General features: G+C 55.4%; 1 protein-coding gene across 2 annotated transcripts in view; it reads right to left on the bottom strand.

Annotated features, from left to right (window-relative positions):
* Positions 1 to 2,324: 2,324 nt before the first annotated feature.
* SH3BP4 (SH3 domain binding protein 4) overlaps positions 2,325 to 18,763 on the bottom strand; it is a 98,424-nt gene continuing 81,985 nt past the window's right edge. For both annotated transcript variants that reach the window (XM_027537976.1, XM_027537977.1), the window contains exons 4-6: positions 15,868 to 18,227; positions 5,452 to 5,640; positions 2,325 to 4,256 (exon numbers count right to left, since the gene is read on the bottom strand). In XM_027537976.1, coding sequence (XP_027393777.1) covers positions 4,032 to 4,256; positions 5,452 to 5,640; positions 15,868 to 18,227 — 2,774 coding nt within the window. In that variant the 3' untranslated portion in view covers positions 2,325 to 4,031. The remainder of the gene's footprint in view (positions 4,257 to 5,451; positions 5,641 to 15,867; positions 18,228 to 18,763) is intronic.

Genomic DNA, 18,763 nt, shown 5'->3' with positions numbered 1-18,763 from the left:
AACATCGTAAAGGACTGGAAATTTTATCTGAGCATCTTGGACCAGCTTAGAGAATATTCAGTAAAAACAGGATTAAGTCATTCATATTCAGACTAGTAGTGCTCAATTCTGGACATGGACAAGCAAAGAAAGAGCAGGACTAAGTTCTCCTCTTTTGCAACCCCATGGACTATACTGTCCATGGAATTCTCTAGGCCAGAATACTGGAGTGGGTAGCCATTCCCTTCTCCAGCGGATCTTCCTGACCCAGGAATCAAACCCAGGTCTCCTGCATTGCAGGCAGGTTCTTTACCAGCTGAGCCATCAGGGAAACGACTTTCACTTACCTGATATAATCCAGGTGTGACAGGGATTTTTCCCTGTAAGAGCAAACCCCTCGTGCCTCCAGCTTTTCCACTAACAGTAGTTATCTGAGAATACGGGACCTAGAGGAATGCCGGCTGCCCTAACAGTGAACCCCACAGCCTCAGAGGCCAGGAGGTAAACTCTGGTTTGAAGGGGTCATTTGAGGACCTGTGTCCTCATTTAGGTCCCTGGAGTTCTTTCTGCTCAATTGGGAGAGCAGAAGTGGTGCCCAGAAGGTTCGACAGGCCAGGCTGATGCCACCTATGGGTGGAGTCACTTGGCCACACCCACTTGAAGGGAGGCTGGGAAACACGAGATGGTGATATGGTTGGATGGCATCATTGACTCAGTGGACATGAGTTTGAGCAAACTCTGGGAGTTGGTAATGGACAGGGAGGCCTGGTGTACTGCAGTCCATGGGGTCACAAAGAGTCGGACACGGCTGAGCGAACTGAACTGAACTGAGAAACACTTGAGCTGTTTGCTCAGGAAGGAAGTGGGTTTCAGTGAACCGAGTGGTCCTGTCCAGAGTAGCTTCCCATTGTAAAGATTCACCTCCCGCTGCCCCTCTGGCTTTTGCTTAAACTGAGCAGAGACCCTGGAGACAGATCCAGCTGGATTTCTTCCCCATCCTCCTAAGCAGACCACCGCCAAGGCCTCAGTATAGGGGGCCAGGCTGTGGGTTGAGCTGTTTTTCAAGGTCTGCTGGAAGTCCCATCCCCCAGCCTGTGAATGTGGCCTTGCTTGGAAATAAGGTCATTACAGAAGATCAGTGGCTCAGATGGTAAAGAATCTGCCTGCGATGCAGGAGACTTGAGTTTGTTACCTGAGTCGGGAAGTCACCCCGGAGAAGGGAATGGTTACCCACTCCAGTACACTTGCCTGGAGAATCCCATGGTCAGAGGAGCCTGGCGGGCTACAGTCCATGGGGTCACAGAGTCGGACACGACTGAGCAACTAACACACACACACACACACACACACACACACACACACACACACACACAGAAGATCGAGTTAAGATGAGGTCACACTTGATTCCGGTGGGCCCTCTCCCATAACTGGGGTCCTTAAAGAGAGGTTTAGACAGGCACAGGGGGACGGCCATGGGACACCCTGATCTCGGACTTCTGGCCTTGAGATCTGTGAGAAGACGGCACTCTATGACAGCAGCTCTGGGCTAAAACCGCCACCTCTGCCGCTAGCCTGTGTATGTCAGGGGCCTCACTGAGTCCCTTCTCAACTGCAAAATGGTGTGAGGTTCTGGCTGGCAGGGCTGGACTTGACAAATGCTGAGGGGTGATGAGGAGGGTAGAGGTGCGCTCAGAGACTCTTGCCTGTTCAGCACACCCCCGGCCCAGGGAGGGGTCAGCCTCCGGTGGTCCCTGTGCCCCCTCAATGCTGCAGGCACCCTGTTCCCCTGGTCTGGCCTGGCTGGTGCCTGCTTACCCCTTGACCTTGGGCTCAAGTCACTTCTAAAGGAGGCTGGCCCCCTCCCCAGCCTCCCCACCACCTCCAGGTGGGGCTGGGCTCCATCGCTTGCCCCCACCCCATTCCGTTCTCTCCCTGAGCTACATGGTATTCCGAAAGCGAGGTGAGGGCAGGGCCTCTGGGAGTCTGTCTTGCTCTAACCTGATGTCCACGCTCAGCTGTGTACGGTGGGTGTGGGATTGGCCAATTCCAGGTGCAAAAGACCGAGAAAAAGGCAAGCCATCTGCACCTTTGGGTACTCTGGGCCACACTTGATTCCCATTAGTCAGTAATGGCTGAGATTCCTATATTCCAAGAGCAATTAAATCAGCAGCAAGAAAACAAGAGCCTCACTAACCCAAATGTCACCCTGCCATCTATGTCATGTCCCCTTGACCATGGCGGAAGGCAGAGGGGGAAACGGGACATGGCTCTGTGCATAGATACACTAGGCTTTGTGCTTTATTTAAAGTCTGGTTGGGTACAGAAAAACACGCACACACAGTTACGTTAAAATATCCAAAGAAAATTTACTGCAACTTTCATACAATTGAATTTGTGCTACAAGACACGTTGCATAGGAAACTATTTAAAGCCCCTGAGGAAAAAAATCTCCATATTTAAGGTGCGACTGGTTTTGTTTCTTCTTTGGGGAAAAGTGAGAGATGCTCTCTGGGAAGACTGAAGGCGGAGAGTGGAGCGCAGAATGTAAGATGATTTCGTGGGATGATGGGGAGGGGAATCGTGGGGTGTCTCGGTTTTTGCAGCATAAAATCTGTAATGTTTTTTGTTGTTGTTGTTGTTTTCTAGCTGTGGGTTTTCTGAATCGGAATCAATAGCTGTAGAAGAATGTTTTAGCCCAATAAGGGATTTACATGGATTATACTAAGTAATTAACGCGCTTCCAGCAAGCAGATTTAGAGAATGAGATTCCGGAATCCCAGATGGTGCATCGCTCCTGTAAGCACGGCGCGTGTCCTGGCACCTTCCCGGGCATCAACTCTATTATCTTCCAGATGTTTCTTCTCGCCCATCCCTCACTTTCTTCCGAGATGATGCAACCACACGCGACTGCAGAATTCAGCCCAGCAAGGTGATCTCCAGCTATCAAGCCATCAAGGCAACCGTCAGCCAAGGCTCAGATTTTACGTGAGAACATTTTCAGACAATGGTCACCCTGCTCAGATAATCTTCATGCTCTTTTTGTCTTTAAAGATTTCCCTATGCTCTTTATTTCCAAGGAAAGGAGAGACAGACAGACGAGGAGGGGAGAAGGGCTCCATTTCAGGTGAAGTGGAGTTTGGCAAATGCCAGCAGGCGTCTCTGAACATCAGCATAGGGTGTGCTTGTGGTGATGTGCTCTCTGTGCCCAGAAGAGAGGCTGTAAGCTCTGCAGCAAGCATTCCCTGCCCCCGGGAGAGGCTGGGCGAGGCCTCTCAGAGCTGCAGGGACCACTTGGCTCCGGGTGGCGAAGGGCACACAGGCAGGGGCTCAGAAAGTCTTCCCCTGTGTCATGGCCGATCCTTCCTGCAACACGAGGCCAGGGTCGGAAGGTAATAAAAACAGGAGGGAAGAGTAGGACCAGGACAGCCTCAGAAAGAACGGGCGGGCACCGACTGGACTCGTTTACTGAGACACCACGTTTCTATTTGATTTCTTTTTCACAAGTACACAGCCAAGAAGGTCTGGCACTTGAGCAAGTGTCTTCCCGTGCTCAGTGGTGAAATTCAAAGTGTGTCCGACAACCAGAAACGCTCCCACAACCCTTAAATACATATATACATCTGTCACATAATTTAAAAAGGTCTTCATAGAACATAAAAACCTCAACACTATCTGATCCTAAGAAGTGTTTTCTTCTTTTAATTTAGGGTCCAGTAAAAAATTAGATAACCACCTTTCTGGTACGCCCTACCCCCATACTTTAAAAAAAAAAACAAAACTGATTTTAAATTTAAATTTATACTTAACAAATAGAAACCTATTTGATTGGCAACTACCTGCAGTAGAAATTCCCTTCGGGCCTCCCCCACGATGGAGAAGGCCGGTGGAACATCATATGTGTGCTTGGTCCTGGGTGAGGGTCCAGTGGGGAGGGCCCCTGGGTCTGTCTGAGCAGCTGACCCTCCCTCCCTCCCCAGTGCCATGTGCCCGCCCGGGCATCTGGGGCAGACGGAGGGTCCGTGCCCCAGAGCAGCAGGAGGTCGGGGACCTGTTCAAATCACGAAGTCATCATGGTCCACGGGACTGAAGGCGGAGGCCCGCAGGATGTCCAGGGAGTTCACCAGGATCAGGGTCCCCGTGAGGTGCTTCCAGCGCTTGGTGATGGGGTTCTTCATCTTGTCCAGGCCGATGTGCAGTTCCTGGATGACATCCCGGTAGCTGTCCCCAATCTGGTGGCTCCAGGTGAGGAGAAAGTCGTAGGCGGGCTTCCACATGGCCTGGATGGTGCGGTCATCCAAACCCAAGAGAGAGAGCAGAGATTAGGAGACAGTGAGAGAGCTGGTCCGAGTTACCTCTCCTAGCACCAGCATCATGAACCCCAAAGCAGTCGACCCTGTCCTGGGCCAGCACATTTCAGAGGGAAGAAGGCACTTTGCGTGGGAGCAGGTGGGCAGTGCTGAGAGTCAATTCCTAGGTAGGTTGATAAGAAGTCCAGGGTCCCCGAGAAAGAGAGAGGGGTCTGAGGCTCTCTAGGAGAAAAGGACAAACTTTTTTTTTCCTACTTTGCTTTGTCTTAGTCAATATAACAAAGTATCCTGCTCAAGTTCATGTTTCTGCCTAACAAGAACCCTCTGATTTATCTTGTTATCTTAAGATGTTTGTTGTGGGAGTGGGTCTGGTAAAAGTATATATGGCCTTGGTAAGACTAGTGAGTGGGGGGCGCTCTTCGTCCCCCTTCTGAAGTCTATGTCAGAAGATTCCTCTGTCCTTTTCATACTTTAATAAAACTTTGCTATACAAAAGCTCCTGAGTGATCAAGCCTGGTGCCTGGTCCCTAAATCTTCTTCTTCGGAGATTATGAATCCAACACCGTTCATTGTAAGCTATCAGTACCACGTACTGGCCAAGCCAACAGAAGGGGCCTCTTTCCTTCCAACCCCATAGCACTTTCCATTTATTTAGAAACTCGCCACATCAATAAAGGATGCCCTTATCCTGGGGACTTCCTGCTTCCTAGGTCTTCAGAGCCTTTCTGTCTTTCCAGAAGCTTAAAGTGACCTCCACAAAACAAGTGAGAAAACAGACTCTCTGAGCAGGGACCCAACCAGCCTTAGCTGAAGCCGGCAACATACAAGGATCTGTCCACCCCTCCCTGTGTGGGGTAGAGCCCCATCATCCTGTGGTCCTCCAATCAGGCCAAAGGTAATTTAAGATCAGGATCAGCAAGGGACTGGCAGTTCCGAGGATGCCGTTCCAATGTCCCACCTGAGAGCAGAGCAGCCTCACCACCACCCAGGGCCTGGCTGCCAACTAAGGATCCCGATAAGGATGGACATGCTCCCTCTCATCGCGAGCCTCCTCTGCACTGAGCACTTGCCTTCACACTTCATCATCTGTCCTCCTAAAAATGCTCTAATGTAGACGCTGTCACCACTGCATTTGACAGGTGGAGGGAAGGGCAGCCGGGCTCACCTCGCTGTCCACCACCCCGTTCCTGTCCCGGTGGGGAGACTCGTACGCGTCCATCTGCTGCTTGGACACCTTGGCGAGCTTCTCGGCCAGCTCCCGCCAGCGCTGCGCCACCTCGACCGCCGTGGTCAGGAGCACGAAGTCTTGGATGAGTCTGACCACCAGGCCCTGGCAGTCCATCTTCAGTAAGGCCTGAGGAGGAAGGGGCGGGGATGAGGCAGGGCTGAGGGCAGGCTCTGGGATCCCAGGAAGCTGGCCCTGCAGAGACCACGTGCTGGCTCCCTGGATGCTGTGTGGCCTGAGCAAACCCTCTGCTGGAACCCACGATCGCAGGATGTACTGGGCCCCCTGCCTGCACATCCTCGCCCTCCTGTAAATCACAGCAGGGTCTTTGCAGATGGAACCAGATATCCTGTGGCTCTGGTGGACTAGGATGCCTGCCCCTCTTCCAATGACTGGTGTCCTTATGTGGAGAGAAACAGACACGCAGAGAAAGAGGGAAGACTGGAGGTAGGGACAGGGTGATGCAACCGCAGCACTGGAGCCCCCAGGAGCTGGGAGAGCAGCACGACAGACCCCCGCAGAGCCCCCAGAGAAGCCAGCCCTGAGACAGCCCCAGAACAGAGGCAGGATGAACCTCAACTGCTTGGAGCCTCCCAGCCTGCGGTCCTTCCACTCGGTAGCCCGGGACACGGACGGGTGGGGTGGGTGAGATGACGGCTGTTCGTGTGTTCCCACTGCCACTGGGGAAACTGGAGAAGTGATGCGCTTGACCCAGACGGCCAGTGCAGGACGGCCAGGGCGCAGAGCAGGACAAGCTGCCGTCAGTGGGTGGGGAGCCTGACTCACAGAAGAGGCGCAGGGGGTTCAGATTGGGACCTGGCGTGCAGAGCAAGATCTGGGACCCTTGGGTTCTGGAGACACACGAAAGGCTGGGATACAGGGAGGCTGAGAGAGGCCAAACCATCAAGAGTCTCCAGAATCGATGGGACCCCCACCCTTGTCACAACTGTGAGAGATGAGCAACGTGTCTCTGCACAGGGCTAACTAACCGTGGAGGGACTGGGGGGTCAGGAGGAGAGAAGTGTTGTCAGCTGGGAAGGAGGCAACGGGCAGATTCCCAGGCCACATCCCCGCGTGACCCGAACAGCATGTGGCCCCACCTTGGATGTCATCCCCCACCCAGGTGAGGGGCTGGCCCATCGGGGCAGGCTTTTAACACAGGGCTTGCTGCTCTGGGGTTCTGTGCAGCCCAGGCTGGAGGCGCGGTTCACACTAATGTTTCTGGCTTATAGAAATGAAGCCACATCAGTATCACAAACCCACAGGTCTACTGTCCCCACACGTCACCCCAAGCCACACGGACGTCTGCTGGGTGTCGGGCTGTGGGCCCCACGGAGCCGGCACAGAGTGTGTGACTGTGGGCGGCCAGGATGCAGCCCTGGCAGGAGGAGAAGACTCGGTGAGGACCAGACCCACCTGGGCCACGGAGCCAAGGCTCACCCCAACCTCATTCACCCAGCAGATCCCTAGATTACAGCCTAACAGCTGCAGAAGGGAGCCTCCGGGGCCCCAGCGATGGGGTCTGAGATGCCCTGGTGCCCTCGGACATCGAGGATGCGACTGAAGAGACGCTGAGACCAGGCCCTGCCTCCTTTCTGTCCCTGAACGCTCTGTCCAAGCACCTGAGGCTGTCACTTCAAGGCTCCACAGAAAAAGTGCTAAAAACATCAAGACACCTACCAGCCAACCCCTCCCCAGCTGAGCCAAACACATCTTTCTCTTCAAACATTTTGTGAAGCTGCAGGCAGCCTGGCATCCGAGCAAGGTCAGTCTGCTGGGCTGCTACTTGAAAAAACGCAGCTATTTTAGACTGAGCGTTCTCATTGAAGTACATTTATTTGGGGGAACTTAACAAAATGAATGGATGGTGACTTTGGGCAAAGGGGCTCCCTGAATGTATAAGCATCTCAATCTTTACCTTTAAAACACAAGCTCATTCTGAGGCTGTCCAGGGTCCAAAGGCTTAGCAACTGGCTTTAAGGTGGGAAACCAGAAGGGAGGGCCATGTGGTCCTTTTCTGATTTTTGTCTTTATAAACAAACTGCCATCACTGAGTCCTTCCGGTGAGCTGGGCATGGGGCTCATCTACTCCCCAGAAGCCCCATGGAGAGAAGCCAAGCTCACCCCAGTTTGCAGATAAAGTTGAGAGGACAGGGGTCCAGTGTTGGAGCTGGTCTGGCCTCCAGGCAGCCTGTGCCCGGCTCCCACTCACTGTGTGGGCTGTGTGGTGTCTGATTTATAGACCCCGTAGACACTGGTGACTTGTCCAGGGTCCCATAGCTCGAGGGGACAGGAGTGCTGCGTGGTGTCTGATTTATAGACCCCGTAGACGCTGGGTGGCCTGTCCAGGGCCCCACAGCTTGAGGGGAGGCAAGTAAGACTTCCCGGCGCTCAGGCCAATGCCTTGCCAGCTCTGTGGGCACCACGTGACTTCAGGACCCGTGCATGAGGCTTCAGCGCGATGATTCAGACATGTCAGAAACTGGTCTCTTTGAACTTAGATATCTTCAAGTGACATTGTTTGAAGAAAATTAAATGTTTACTAGATTTGTACTGCAGAACCTGCTATGGGGGGGGATGTGTGATATATTGGTAGAATTCAGGATTTAAATTCTTTTGCTTGAATAATAATAAATTAATAATAAAAAAACAAGGTCCTACTGTACAGCTCAGGGAACTAGAGCCAATACTCTCCGATAAACCATAATAAATATGAAAAAGAATGTCTCTCTATATATGTATAACTGAATCACTTTGCTGTGCAGCAGAAATTAACACAACACTGTAAATCAACTATATTTGAATAATAAAAAAAGTAAAAAAAAAAACTTTTGGCGTGGTGTGGTTTGAGCCCAGATGCACAGCGGAGGCAGGGCCCCTGCTAGCCACGCCTGCTGTTCTGAGAAGGAGCCAGCCGACCCCCCGTGACAACGGTCCCTCCCAGGCTTCCGCATAGCGTCCCGGCAGCGCGTGTGTGCTCAGCTGCCTGGCTCCGCAAGCGGCCTGTTTTCCAGGTAACAGAACACTTCAGAGTCCCCTGCTTCTGCTTCGGGGATCCCTGGTGGGGGTGATCAAAGCTGCTCTCTCCTCAGGGCACAGCGCACAGGGACAAAGGTCCTGAGAAGCTCAGCCCCTCTCTCTGGCCTCTGAGCAGTTACAGCTGCCCACACCATCTTCAAGGGGTAGTTCTTACATTTTCCCCCCACCCCGAAGGATGCATTTTGGGTGCTCACCAAATCTCAGAAATAAAATTTTCTCAGCTGCAGGGGTCTGGTTCTGGAACCTTTTCCCTGTGGCACCTCTTTAATTTCTGCACACACAAGTTAACACAGGTAACAGCAGAGAACAGAACACACCCAATGAAACAAAGCACAAAACCGGCCCCAGCTTGACTCTCAGTAGCTGGAGTGACCGTGCCTTAGGTCAGGGTGGCCAAGCTTGCTCTGTAGGGCCAGACAGGATCTGTTTTTGGCTCTGCAGGCAGGGGGTCTCTGCCTTGGCTGCGTGACTGCGGTGGGGCGAGAGAGTAGCACAGACAGCACTTGAACGAGTGGACAGGGCTGCGTTCCAGTAAAACTTCCCTTACGAAAGCAGGTGGCCCTCGGGCCAGGGTGCCAATCCCCGTTTGAAAAGACATTCTTATGAGAATACGACAAAGCATCATTCTGCGGTATGCTCATTCCAAGCTTCCATTCCAGAGGTTCAAACACCAGAAGGGCGGTCACCATGGCAACCCTGCTCCTCCCGGTGTCAGTGCCCATGGGGCTTCAGGACCACCTGGCAGGAAAGAGCCCAGAAACCTCCATAAATGCACAGCTGGTAGGTAGCTGCATCCGCTTCTAGGGGAGAAGGTGGTTTTGCTCCCTTTTCAGAGAATTCCTTCATCCCAACCTTTCCAGCCCCAACTCTCCCTGATCTCAACACTCCCCTCATTCCATTCGCTTCTCCAGGTTCTCAGTGTTGATTTCACCTACAACCTTACTCCTAAAACCACCACCTGCCTAGACTTGTATTCTTACAGCAACTTTCTCTTTTTTCAGAGAAACTCCAAGAGCCCACAGCATCCTTCCCTCTAGCTCCTGGGCTCCCACCGCCACCACCCGTGACTCCTGGTCACCCACCCTGACGGCTTCGCTCCTGGTGGCCCCAGGACCAGTTCTGATTGCTGGCTTAGGCCCCTTCAGGAGAGGCCGCCCTGCCCACAGCCTGATTCCTCCTGTAGTTCCAGCCAACTCTCCCTCCTTCCCTCCCAGCCCGGAGGACAGACTCCTTGCCGCTCCCTCAGGGTGTAACCCCCAGAGTCAAGAATAATCTCTTACACTGAAAGAGTGTTGCTAAATGAAGACACTTCCAGTTCTTACAGAGCTAGGTTCCTGAGGGTTCTGTCTGCCACCCTCCATACACACGCACACACACACACACGAGATGGCCATCACCCAAATCTTCACAGTCCTCGAGTATGAGCCAAACTCTTCCCTCCACTCACTGTAGTCGCCACGTCCTGGAACAAATACACAGCAGTGTTTCCCACCTGGATTTTCAACCACACTCAGAAAACTCTTCCCCAGACCCACAAAGTGTGTCAAAAGCAGCATTAATGCCTTAAAAACAGAAGAACACACTCTGTCATTTCTTACTCTCACGCGTGCTGCATGTTCAGTCGCTCAGACGTGTCCAACTCTTTCGAGATCTCCTGGATTGTAGCCTGCCAGTCTCCTCTGTCCATGGGATTTCCCAGGCAAGAATAGTGCAGTGGGTTGTCATTTCCTTCTCCAGGGGATCTTCTTGACCCAGGGATCGAATTCATATCTCCTGCATTGGCAGGTGGGTTCTTTACCCCTGAGCCACCTGTGGAAGCCCTCTCACCCTCAAAAAACAAAACTAAATCCCAGATGTGGGAACCCAAGGGTCAAAAAGGCGAGAAGGGTGCACACCCATCAGCAGGGGCCATTCAGTCCGGTCACTGCAGAGACAGAGATGGACACCAGTGGGCTTTTAAATCATCCCTCGTCACTCTCAGGCCTTGCTCGCCTCAATGTGACCCTGCTGCCATGCCCAACGCTGGCTCCTCCTTCTCTGCAGGGTGCCTGCAGCTGGCAGAATGTTGTCACGAAATGGAAGGGACAAGCCTGCAGAGTCACGGGGCTGGGACCTTCCTCGGAGCAGCGTTGGTAATGGTGAGATCAGGCACCACCGCCTTCTTGGAGATGGAGGACCAGAGCATCTGCCCAGCTGGGGGTGGCAGCTCCGCACAGACCCAGAGCCGCCTGCTCACGTGCTCCAGGGGGAGGAGCTGACCACAGACAGTGCAGGGCAAACCCAGGGAACGGAGGAAGACCCATGGTGTCTACCCTGCAGACCGCTAACACAGGCTGCTTTGGAAGACGGGCCCGGAGTGGGGGCCTTCTGCTGCTGTTTCTCAGGACTGGCAAATAACAATGCAAGAAGAGCATCTGCCGTCTTCACAAACAGAAATGCCAATGAGGACTATCTTCATTTTGGAAAAAAACCAAACCTGGGATGAGCCACAGCAGCGGGCCAGGCCCAGGACCCCGGGGGACTCTGAAGGTCAGCACGGCTGTGCAGGTGGCCTGGGAACTGCCCCTCTGGGCCATAGCACAGACCTGGGGCCATCCGACCCCCATGCAGCATGGCAGGATGGAGAGAAAGCCCAGGGCTGCCTCGCTGGCTGCCCGCCCTCTTGCCAAGGTGGGCCAGGTCTGAAGGCTAAGACTGGGGCAGGGGTGGGGGGGCACTGACTGTCAGCCGTGTGGCTCGGAGGCTGGGAGGTGACAAGGCACAACAACACACCTGGGTGGGTCCCCAAGGAGAAGCACACACCTGGGTCCCCTTCCCGTCCCCTGAAACACTTACCCCATCCCCCAGCCCAATGCTCAAGGAAGAAAGCACGAGCATCATCCAGCCTGGGCCACCCCCACCGTCAGCACGCGGCCATTTCGACTCAGCCCAGCCTCTGGCCTCCCCTGGCCTCTGGTGCTACCCCACCCCCTACCCCCCTGCACCCAACAGCCCCTCTCTGCTGGGTGGGCCGCGGCCCATCCCCCGTGTCAGCCCCTCTCTGTTGGGTGGGCCACAGCCCACCCCCCGTGTCAGCCCTCCCCCCACACTTGCCTTTCCCTGGCCCACTCACGTCAAGGGGATCTTTTCTTCAGGGCCCATCACTGATCTGTCCTGCACTCCTGTGGGTGTTCACTCCGCATCTCCCTCAAGGAAAGGCGCAACACCCTACCCTCAAATAAGGGCACAGCAGACACCAGAGACATGTTTCATGAACATGGAGTACCAACTCCCGCCCTGGACGGGGCAGCTCTTCCGAGCTCTGTTAGAAGCTGCAGCCATATGCCTGCCACCAGTTCCCCCTGGCCTGTTTCTGACAACAGAACTTGACTTCAGAAGCTCTTCAAGTATGTGGTGCCTATTCCAGGATCTTCCTAAGCCACAAGTCCCGCCAGCCAAGCGATCGTCCGGGGGTTCATTCAATGCTCTCTCATGCCTGGGGATGCTCCGCGAGCTCCGTCCGTCCTGGCTACCCTCCTCGGGGTCAGCGTCTCACCTCCCCCCAGGGGGGTTCATTCAATGCTCTCTCATGCGTGGGGATGCTCCGTGAGCCCCGTCCATCCTGGCTACTCTCCTCGGGGTCAGCGTCTCACCTCCCCCCAGGGGGGTTCATTCAATGCTCTCTCATGCCTGGGGATGCTCCGCGAGCTCCGTCCGTCCTGGCTACCCTCCTCGGGGTCAGCGTCTCACTCCCCCCAGGGGGGTTCATTCAATGCTCTCTCCTGCGTGGGGATGCTCCGTGAGCTCCGTCCGTCCTGGCTACTCTCCTCGGGGTCAGCGTCTCACCTCCCCCCACTCTATTGATGGTCGGGGTGGTGGTAGCATCACCGTGTTGGACGGCCATCGTTTGTCACAGACAGGCAGGGCCTCTGCTGGAGAGCTGGGCAGGCCGGGGACAGAGGGGTGCTTTCCACAGTGGTCACACCGTGCGGGTGAGACAGGGCTGCAGAAACAGCCGGAGATCGTAGTTACATAAGGTGCTGCTGGGCCAGCTCTGATATTGAACAGATGCACGAAAATGGAGAAAGAGCAAGTGGAACCAAAGAACAGAAACACACCTGACCTCAGGAGACTGCGTCCAGGTCAGATCCTCAGCCTGCGTCACTCATTCATTCGCTCACTCCTCATTCACTCACGTATTCACTCATCATCGAATGTCTGGGTGTTTCCTGCGTGCCAGCATGGCTTCCCTCGTGGAGTTCATATCCAATTAGCCTAATGATAAGGACCGTGAATACGAGTGAACAAGAGCATTTCGGATTTGAGAAAGCGCCATGAGGACAAAGCCGCAATAACCCAGGGAGCCTGGCGCAGGGACCCAGAGGCGCCAGGTCGCTTCATCGAGGGCGGCAGGAAAGGTCTGGCAAGGACATCTGAGCCGGGACCTGAAGGACATAAAACGCAGCCACGTGAAACTGGAGTGGAGAGAATTGCAGGCAGAGGGAACAGCACATGCAGAGGCCCGGGCAGGGGCAGCCAGGTGTGTCCAAGGCACGGAGAAACGGCCACCGGTGCAGCTGGTGTGCAGCGGCAGGTACGACCCCCAGCGGTGGGCCCCGCGGGGCTGGACAACTCAGTCCTTGGTTCCTTTATCCTTCTCATCTGCCTGCAAATTTACTGTCTGAAAACCTTCACCACTTTTAATTCATTCAATCACTGCTTCCAAACCAAGGAGTCATAACTGAACAGAAAGCTACCTTCAAAACGAGAGGGGTGGGGAAGAGGTGGTCTGCCTGGGACAGGGCTGGAGAGAGGAGGGGGTAGGTGAAATCAGCCACCGAGGCCGCAGGAAGCCTGACCGCCCAGTGATTTGTTAAGTCCCTGGAAATAAAACACCTGGTTTCCAGCAACTCCCCAGACACGCTGGGATAAATCAGCCTGTAGTTTCTAGAAGTTTGGCCAAGCATTCAAACCTGCCAGCCCACAAGATGAGGCGATAGGAGAGGAGCCGGGGAGGGGCGGGAGAGGGGAAACACTGCTAAACCAGATCCACTGCGGCACCACAAATCCAACCTTGTCCCGGCGCCACGCTCCTGCGAAGGTCAGGTTTCATTTCCTCCTTGCCTGGGAGTGCTGGTGGGTGCGGGGCTGGCAGGGGATGGGGGGAGGACCGAGTTGCACACGGAACCCCTCTCCCCTCCCGACTAACCCAAGGAAGCTTCCCGAAAAACCCGCTCTCAGGGCAAGCTCCCCAAGTTGAACAAAAAGATGAAAAGAAATGAGTTGGAAATGGAAGTTGAGCGCCACCTCCTCAGTCCGCCCAGGTTCATTCATCCTGCCCCGTTCAAGGTGAGCGATTTCCAGCTGTGAGGAAGGAACAATTAAATACCCTTCATGGTTCATGAATGCACATCATTCCACCATCATGGAGAATCCCTGCTGGTGGCTCCCTCCCGCCCCCCTGTACGGGGTCCATCCACGAGGGCACCATGAAACTCAGGCTGGACACAAATTGCGAGAATTGATCTCACAGGTGGGCTGGCGGGATGAGCCCTGAAGGGGGGCCCTGGCTCCTTGCTGTGCAGGACCCCCATCCAGGGCCTGGGCAGGTTCCTCTGTTGCCCATCCCCCTCACCTCGTCCCCACCCCTGTTGCCATGACAACGGGCTTCCTCCCCACTGAAGCTGCCATCAGTGATGGATGCCCTCAGTGACCTCCTGGTTGCCACCTCCAGGTCCGGTGTCCCTCCCGTGGGCAAAGTCAGGCTCTTATCCCGTTCCGTGTGTCTGGCACTTTGTATTACTGTGGGGCTACTGTCAAGGGGTCTTTCTTGATGCCTTGCTTCCTGTTAGGCTGCCGTTCACGCTCCCTGCAGCAGGGGCCATGCCCCCGAGGACGTACCCCTTCTGCGTCCCCCAGCCCCAGAGGGCAGCACGGGATGTGAATGCAACACTTCCATCCACGCACACACCCTCACACCCACACAAACAGGCCGGGCCCATCCATTCCAACAGGCACACACTCAGAATGGCAGGTGCTGGGGGAAGGAGGGGAGTTGAGGTGGCAGAAATGCAGGGGCGCTGGGAGTCATACCTTACAGGGCTTAGGAGGTGAAAAGGGCTGAGTGGAATGGGCAGAACGAGGGGGAAAAAAGGCTATGACCGAGTCACGGGCTTCCCACGGGAACAAAAACCAGTGGCATGTTTGTATCGGGGGACGGGCAAGGGAACTGAGTCGGCTTCTGTTACACAAAGAATCAACAGAATGTCTACTGGCATTAATTCAATCAGCGATGCCCAGAAGGCATCAAGCTTCTCCCAGGTAACTGCACCGGCAGTTAGAGTGACCAGTGCAGAGCCCGGGCCTGTTGGAAGCTGTGAATGGGTAAGGAAGGTGCTTTCCGGTTGGTTTATAAGCTCTAACCAGCAGGGGGGGCTCTAACCGCCCCCCTCTTTACTTAGGATTCCAGTTCCCAGCTGTGCTGGCAAAACAGAGGCGGTCCTCACTTGTTTCCTGAAGGAAATCAACCCTGAACGTTCACTGGAAGGACTGATGTTGAAGCCCCAAGAATACTTTGGCCACCTGATGTGAAGAGCCGGCTCACTGGAAAAGACCCTGATGCTAGGAAAGATTAAGGGCAGGAGAAGAACGGGACGACAGAGGATGAGATGGTTGGATGGCATCATCGACTCGATGGGCATGAGTTTGAGCAAGCTCCGGGAGATAGTGAAGAACGAGGAAGCCTGGGGTGCTGCAGTCCATGGGAGTGGCAGACAGTTGGACGTGACAACCACTGAACAACAACAATAACAACCACAACGTCACCCCAAATCAAACAGAAGCAAAAAGGAGGAAGAGGAAATGATACTGAGGAGGGCAGAACCTTCAGGTAAGGCCCAGAGAGAAAAATTCACATTGTGATCAAGTCAGACAGTGGTTCACCAAACCTTCACGTCACAGGTCCCACTGGATCTGATGAAAGGATGGATCTCCTCCCAGGAGATCTAAACAGGAGCGGGTGGACACAGGGCCCCCTTGTGCCCCAACCCCCGCAGCCGGCAGGGGGAGATGCATTCTGGACCTCCGAGCTCACAAATTCAGCGGGAGGAGCCCTGAACGGCCCTCACGCCCTGGTGGTGCTGAGCTGCTTGGGGCTCCCCTCCCCGAGGCCCACATAAATGCCTGTCCCCAGGTGCATGTGAGTGTCCGGGAGCAGAGAGGGGCCCCAGACGCCGGGCCCACCGACTGAGGAGACCACGCCCGTGCGCGCGCATGCCAAGGCTCTAAGGCCAGGCTGGGCCCCCAGCCCCCGCGAAGCCGCGCCCACCGGCCACTCACCATCATGAGCTCCTTCTGGAAGGACTTCCGGTCTTTGTTGTCCGTGTTATTGCAGTCTTCCTTCAGCTTCTCCAGGACGGACGCTACCCGCTCAGGCTCGCTGTCCAGCTCGGCCCGGCAGAAGAAGGTGAGCGGCAGGTCCCCGTAGCCCAGCGCGTCAGCGAAGGAGCGCCAGCTGCTGACGTTCTCCATAAGCAGCGTGCGGACGGAGGCGTAGATGTAGGTGAGGAACTTGCAGGGCCGCAGGATCTGCTCCAGCAGCACCGACGTGCTCAGCTCGGGCCCCGCGAGCAGGCTGGGCCGCGCCTTGCCCACCACCAGCACGTTCTTGGCGTGCACCAGGCCCACCCTGCCCTGGTGGTAGCCGATGTACCACTCCTTCGTCCACAGCTGCCCCTTGAGCCGGATCTTCTCCTCGCTGAGCAGGGCGATGGCGTCGCCCTTCTTGTACTCCAGCAGGTAGTGGTTCTTGCTCTGCCGCACCACTGTCTTGAGTAACTTGCCGAACTTGAGGCTGGACACGGGGCGGTCCTGAAACGTCGGGTACTTGGTGGTGGCGGCCAGCGGGGACAGGATAATCTTCCCCACCTCGTTCTTCTTGAGGAAGCGTCTCTGCCCGGATGGCTTGATGGCGCTTTTGGGGGGCGGCTGGGGGGTCTGCACGCAAAACTGGGTGAGGATGGCCTCCTGGTCATCTTTCACCTGAACCCGCAGGGTGAAGTCAGAGAGCTCGCTGGGGTTCTGGCAAGTGATGGGGAAGATGAGGCGGCTGACCTTGCCCAGCTTCACCTGGAACCCTCTCACGGCCTTGGCCTGCTCACTGGCTTTGACCTCGTAGTTGGTCATGTTGGAAAACACACAGACTTGGAGATCCTGGGGTCTGGACAGAACGAACTGGTGCTTGCCCCAGAGCTGCAGGGCCACTGGGGCTGGGGTAGGGGCCTGGCGGGTGACCTCGCTGACCAGGAGGGTCTTTGGGGCGCAGTCATGCCCGAAAATGGTCACCACTGTCTTGAAGGACGGGTGGATGTGTTTGGGGCCGTAGAGACCCACGGTGACTTTTTTATTGATGAAGTCCCAGACCGTGGAAGGGTAGAGGATGTTCGGGCCGTGGGCAACGATGGCCAGGTACATACAGGGCTCCAGGTTGTCCAGCTGGACCTGGACTGTGTCCCCGTAGCTGTAGGCGAGAGGGATGGGGACGTAGGGCCCCTCTTTGGAGTCGCTCCTCAGGCACTGGAGGCCCACCGTGCTTTTGCTGAAAATGTCACTCTTCACCTCGGCTGATACCTTCATCTCCAGGATGAGGTGGGTCTTCACCTCCAGGGTGCTCAGCTTCACCTCCAGCACTGGGCTGATGGAGCTGCACCGGTCGCTGTTGAGCTCCAGCGGGGGATCCAGCAGAGCCTTCATGGAGATCTGCTGCATCTCCCCGGGAGCCACGTGGCCCTCGGGCACGTGGATGCTGATGTTGGCGTCGGGGAGCTGCACGGCGCCCCCCGAGCTGTCCAGCTTGCACACGATGTTCGTCTCCACCGCCTGGGTCTGGCCCCACCCAGGGCTCTGGCCCAGCAGGTCCAGGTCGTGGCAAGACCGGGCCAGCTTCCGGTGGCTCAGCCAGGCAGCCCGGAAGTCCTCGCGGCTCTGGAACTGCTCGGGGGCAGGCGATTTCAAGCCCGTGAAAAACCCCGATGACGCGGGCGCGTCAGACTTGGCCTGGAGCACAGAGAGCTCCGAGAGGCTGTAGGAACGCTTGCTTCGGAAGAAAGGGTTGTCCCTCTTGACGGGTGGCTCCGTGGGGAGGCGGCCGGCGGCCGGCAGCTCGTCGAAGATGTTGCCGGTGCTGTTGGTGGTCGCCGAGCTGGACTCGGTGAAGGAGGATGTCCCTGTGTCGAAGAGGAGCAAGTCCACGGCGCTTCTGGGCATCAGCTCGTCCACGCTGGGCATCGCTGGGACATTCCCATTAAGAAACGGGTTCGTCTGGACCCCGTTCCAGAAAGGATTATTACTGTAGGGTTTGCTGGATTCCTTCTTGGCATCCGTCCATCCCCCGAGCAAATCGAGCTCCTTGGCGACTTCGTCCGGGCTGTCTGGAAGATTGTCGATCATCCCGCTGTCGCTGAGGGTGGAGTTCCGGTAGTTTAAGGGCTGCACGTAGGAGGAGGGGATGTAGCCCATCTCCGTGGTGTTGTGGGCATACCACCACTCCCCGCCCGAGGTGTCCAGGACATACAGGTGGTCGCCCTTGGAGAACTTGAGGGTGGTGAAGTTGGTTGGGCAGTAGTCCTTGATTGCAATCACCTCCTTTGCGTTTCCAAAGGGTGTGGGATTGTCGACGAGCAAGGCACTGGGAGAAGGCACTGTGCAAAACAAAGAACAGGAGGTGAGGGTGGGCTCCCAAGAAGAGGCAGAATGTTGTCCCAAGCCATGGAGAAAAGAGGCCTGGGAAACCATCACCCCCGACATGGAGACAACAAGCCAGGCATAACTGACAGAAACCAATCAGTGAAATCTGGGGTCTGATTCACCTGGCTGAATTCTCCCCAAATTCCATCACATCCCAATCAATGTCTAAGTCAGGTAGAAAGCCTCTCCACCATCCACAGAAACACAAATCAGCATGATAGAATTATCAGATGTCCCGGGTTTTACCATAAAGAAGGCTGAGTGCCGAAGTATTGATACTTTTGAACTGTGGTACTGGAGAAGACTCTTGAGAGTCCCTGGGACTGCAAGGAGATCAAACCAGTCAGTCCTAAAGGAGATCAACCCTGAATATTCTTTGGAAGGACTGATGCTGAAGCTGAAGTTACAAAAATACTTTGGCCCCCTGATGCAAAAAGATGACTCATTGGAAAAGACCCTGATGCTGGGAAAGTCTGAAGGCAGGAGGAGA

This window comes from Bos indicus x Bos taurus, chromosome 3, assembly GCF_003369695.1.
Source record: "Bos indicus x Bos taurus breed Angus x Brahman F1 hybrid chromosome 3, Bos_hybrid_MaternalHap_v2.0, whole genome shotgun sequence".
Lineage (NCBI taxonomy): Eukaryota > Metazoa > Chordata > Mammalia > Artiodactyla > Bovidae > Bos > Bos indicus x Bos taurus.
Note: the sequence above shows the minus strand (reverse complement) of the source record. Positions and strands in the feature narration are given on the sequence as shown.